Here is a 4,634-nt window from a genome sequence, read left to right on the forward strand (position 1 = left end):
CTCTCTTGCATTCTTGCATTAGGGTTCGAGTTTTGGACTGTATCAAAGAGCTTTCACACTCTTTGTGGTGTCCCTCGCCTCCCCTTACCCATTCACATTCCCTGGAAGCTAAACGAGAGCCCTTTGGCCTGTTTGCTTCTGTTTTCTTCCTTAAGCTTCGTTTTGACTTAATACAGTGGAGAGCAGCCCTTAGGCCTTCCATAGCAGTCAATACAAGGACGTAATAACACCAACAGACCTGTGCTTATATCAGGGACTCTTGAGTGTGATGATTCCCTCAAATTGATAGATGTCAAAGTAGTTCAGGGATTAAAGACTAACTTGATCAGCAAAAGTTAACTATGCGATAATGGCTTGGAGGTAAAATTTACAAAGGATGTATCTTTTGTGACCAATGCAGATAATAAGTGTGTTTTAACTGGTCAAAGGACATCAAGCAATTGCTACACATGGGTTGACAACCAAATTTTTTAGAAACTCTCTCAAGGATCCTAAGACACTGACTCGGAATTGAGCAATCGAATGTTCGTGTAAGGTTTTGAATTTATGCTTATACACAGGGGGAGAAATGGCTCAGAAGGTTCATGGTCATATGCATAGGAGGAGAAATGACTAAAAAAAAGGTGTATGGTTGTAGATGCTAAGGAATGATGCATGGTCGAAAATATTGAGGATGACATCGAAGAGCCAAGTGGATGATTATGTTAAGGAATGTGTATAAGCATTAAGTCAAAAAGGATGAGAATGTTAATGCAAGGAAAGAGCACCAAGAGAAGGTTCAACATCTAGAAGATCTCAAGAGAAAAAGAAACATACCATTTAAGAAAAATGGAAAGATCAAGCAAAAGGAATAAAGTTCAAGAAAAAGAAAAACAAGATATTGAGCAAAATATTGAAAACAAGAAGAGGAGCTATGCATAAATACAAGACGTGGGAGATACTGAAAGGTATCCCACCAGAACAGAAAAAGAGAGAAAAGAGCAAACGAGCTGGAGAATCATAGGTGTGGGAAACGCAGGTTAGTGATACTTGAGAGAGAGTGAAGTGCATCTGAGGGGGAGCCTTCAAATAACAGACGAACCGTTCAAAAGGTCTAGATGAGTCTAGGGTTACACGGGGTGTGCGTGACACACATAGTGTATGGGCTGATAGAATTCATGTTGCAAGGAGAACAAACTCAGACGGAGTTGTGTTCGTTGTAATTCATGTCATTTACAAATGAATAGAATCAGTTGGAAAGTTTTTGAAAACAATATCGTGTGAGTTTTACTTTTTCAAGGTGTAACAACACTTCTACTTTCAACAGAAACAACTTCGACGAGGGTTTCCACTTTGGTGTTGCCTTTTCTGCTTATCAGGCACTATATAAAACTCCACAACACATATATATTATATAGTATTTTATATGCCTATATGTGTTCATTGACGTATAAATCATGCACATGCAAGTGGATCGAATAGTTTTAACGTATATCATAATGTGCTTGTAAGCATGAACATTCACATACACTTCTTTAGTGTTCTCTACTTAATCTTGCTAATGTTAATACTTCTTATAAGTGGACGATCTTAAAGATTTGTTGGAGAGACTTAAAAATGTCATATCAATGAATCTACCTTTATTTAATTTTGTTTTTAAGGTCGAGGGTGCTGAAGGTAGAGGTATGAATATATGGGATGGGCTCACGCATCGATATCCAGGTTCGTTAAGTTATATTTGTACAATTGAGATCGAAGTTATGAATCGTAAACCGAGTTAATTGTTTTCTCTCTCCGCGTTATCGGATTTGATATGATCAAACTCACACCAAAAACCGATGAAAATTTGATTACCAAAAAAAAAGAACGATGAAAATTTCTATCTTTTTTTGTTCTAGTTTATCCATTTATGTCGAGTATATAATACTTTCAACATCTTTTGCTCCATTATTTATGTTTCACGGATGATATATTTGTGTATGTAACCTCGTATACCAAACAGAAAAGGGAGGGCCAGACAGGGGAGGTGGAGATATCGCCTCCGGATCTTATTTATATTACCAAGTTGCAGGTGCACGTTGTGTTTTACAGGCCGATATTGATGCAATGGAGAAAATGGGGGTTGATTCCTACAGATTTTCGATTGCTTGGTCACGAGTCATACCGAGTATGTATAATATAATGTTTGTATATATTCACATTCATAAACTATAGTCCCCTAAATTTCATGTCTTTTCGACGTTTTGGTGTTTATTGTTGATAATGGAGACAAATGATGGAGGATTAGGTGAAGTGAAATGATGATGGAAAATTAGGCCAAGTGGAATGAAAAGGTGTTGATGGAATAAGATGTATGCCATGACGTTTTGAACATCCTTGATTCACTATAAATAAGGGTTCGTACATGAAGTTGCATCATCATCAGAAACATCTCTTCTTTTATTATCTCTACTCTTTCCTTTCAAATCCAAGGATTTTGGAAAACTCCCACGTTGTCGGATACACAGCAGATTTCGCTGTCCCCTCGGATTTTGGAAGACCAGCCGCAATTATTGTCACCAACCTCCTCGGCAAAGAGTTCTACTTGTCGGAGATTATCATCCGTGATTCTGGTGAATCCATTCTCTTCCCTGGAAACTCATGGATCCACCCCAAGAAAGATAATCCCGAGTGTAGGGTCATCTTCAGAAGTCAAGTGAGTCTATTTTTCATGAAAAAGTTTTCAACTTTGTCCGGGATTCTTTCTTGTTTGAGTTTTGAGAAAACGATTCCTAACTCCGTGGCGACTTCAATTTTCTGTCTGCTGTGAAAAGGCGTACTTACCTTCCCAGACTCCTGCTGGGATCAAAGATCTACGTCAACAAGACTTGATCTGTGTTCGTGGTGATGGGAATGGACAGAGGCAGCCTCATGAGAGGATCTACGATTACGATGTTTATAACGATTTGGGCGATCCCCGGAAACCAGATCAAGCGAGACCCGTTTTGGGTGGTCCAGAAATGCCATATCCGAGACGGTGCAGGACTGGTCGGCCTCCAGTTCCAACAGGTGATCATCCCTTTGAGCATTTGATTCATCAAAGTCCATAAATTTGTACTTTGTCTTAATGCGAAACGGTTTTGGTTCTTGATTTCATGGATCGGTCAGATCCACAATTTGAGACCCGAGGAAAGCAGAAGGATGAATTTTATGTTCCGAGAGATGAAGCCTTTGAGGAAATCAAGAGAGATACTTTTTCAGCTGGACGGTTGAAGGCACTCCTTCACAATCTCGTGCCATCCATTGCTGCAGCATTGTCAAATTCAGACGTCCCCTTTAACTGCTTTTCCGACATTGATAACTTATACAAAGCCGGCATTGTCTTGAGAGATAGCGAGCCAAAAGCAACGGGCCTTGGCGGGTTTCTTGGCGGTTTCATGGATGGAATCCTTAACGTCGGAGAAAGACTATTCAGATATGACACTCCAGCCATCATAAAGAGTAATCTGCCAACTCTATTGCCTGATTCATCACTACGCCAAGTTTCTTCAGAAAGAAAACTCAATAGTTTTCCCATCTCGTGTGCTTTCTGTTTTCAATATACAGGGGACAGATTCGCATGGTTACGAGACAACGAATTTGCACGTCAAGCACTGGCTGGGGTCAATCCTGTGAACATTGAGCTGCTAAAGGTGTTGTACTGTCTAATATCTGCACATATACCGTCTTATCGGCTTTTTTTCCTTATTGGGGAAGTCGTAAAATGTTATTTGTGCTATGACAGGAGCTTCCAATTCGAAGCAAGCTTGACCCGGCTGTTTACGGGTCCCCTGAATCCGCTCTCACGGAAGAAGTGATTGCTCGAGAAGTTGAGCGTTATGGAATGACCGTTGAAAAGGTTAGATATCGTTTTCGTGAATACATGCATAGATATATATATGATCAGGTGCCTTAAGACATGTGAGTTTTTCGGTTGTTGCAGGCCCTCGAGGAGAAGAGATTGTTTCTTCTTGATTACCACGACTTGCTCATGCCGTTCGTCGATAAGATAAACTCCTTGGACAGGAAAACATACGCTTCCCGAACAGTTTTCTTCTTTTCAAAGTCGGGGACCCTTAGGCCGTTGGCTATAGAGCTTTCACTGCCTCCCACATCGGAGTCCAAGAACAAGTTCGTTTATACCCACGGGCATGACGGTACAACTCACTGGATTTGGAACCTAGCTAAAGCTCATGTCTGCTCAAATGATGCCGGTGTTCATCAACTCGTAAACCACTGGTAAGATGAATGTGATGGATTTTTCCCTCTGTATACGGTAGATCCGATATGAGATCTTTATTTTTGTGTGAAGGGTTTTGTATCTTTTCGGCTAAATTGTTCTTCGGCTTATATATATATCTTTCTGTGTCTGAGTGTGATTTCCAGGCTAAGGACACATGCTTGTATGGAGCCATACATCATTGCTACTAACAGACATCTGAGTTCGATGCATCCGATCTTCAAGATCCTTCATCCTCATATGCGTTACACTCTCGAGATTAATGCGCTTGCACGTCAGAGTCTGATAAATGGAGCTGGGATTATCGAAAGCTCCTTCACTCCCGGGAAATACGCCATGGAATTAAGCTCTGCAGCTTACAACAGTATGTGGCGTTTCGACATGGAAGGCCTTCCTG

The 4,634-nt window shown here is 40.6% G+C and overlaps 2 protein-coding genes across 2 annotated transcripts in view; both read left to right on the top strand.

Annotated features, from left to right (window-relative positions):
* The window catches only part of LOC104807897 (lipoxygenase 6, chloroplastic-like), a 10,200-nt gene extending 9,346 nt beyond the window's left edge, over positions 1–854 (top strand). Inside the window, exons 9-10 of the mRNA XM_010533336.2 lie at positions 561–623; positions 738–854. Coding sequence (XP_010531638.1) covers positions 561–623; positions 738–854 — 180 coding nt within the window. The remainder of the gene's footprint in view (positions 1–560; positions 624–737) is intronic.
* LOC104807899 (lipoxygenase 6, chloroplastic-like) overlaps positions 1–4,634 on the top strand; it is a 26,870-nt gene that overhangs the window by 21,176 nt on the left and 1,060 nt on the right. Inside the window, exons 3-9 of the mRNA XM_010533338.2 lie at positions 2,446–2,674; positions 2,793–3,027; positions 3,127–3,459; positions 3,565–3,650; positions 3,743–3,856; positions 3,941–4,236; positions 4,384–4,633. Coding sequence (XP_010531640.1) covers positions 2,446–2,674; positions 2,793–3,027; positions 3,127–3,459; positions 3,565–3,650; positions 3,743–3,856; positions 3,941–4,236; positions 4,384–4,633 — 1,543 coding nt within the window. The remainder of the gene's footprint in view (positions 1–2,445; positions 2,675–2,792; positions 3,028–3,126; positions 3,460–3,564; positions 3,651–3,742; positions 3,857–3,940; positions 4,237–4,383; position 4,634) is intronic.

The sequence above is a fragment of the Tarenaya hassleriana genome, unplaced genomic scaffold, assembly GCF_000463585.1.
Source record: "Tarenaya hassleriana unplaced genomic scaffold, ASM46358v1 Cleome130, whole genome shotgun sequence".
Lineage (NCBI taxonomy): Eukaryota > Viridiplantae > Streptophyta > Magnoliopsida > Brassicales > Cleomaceae > Tarenaya > Tarenaya hassleriana.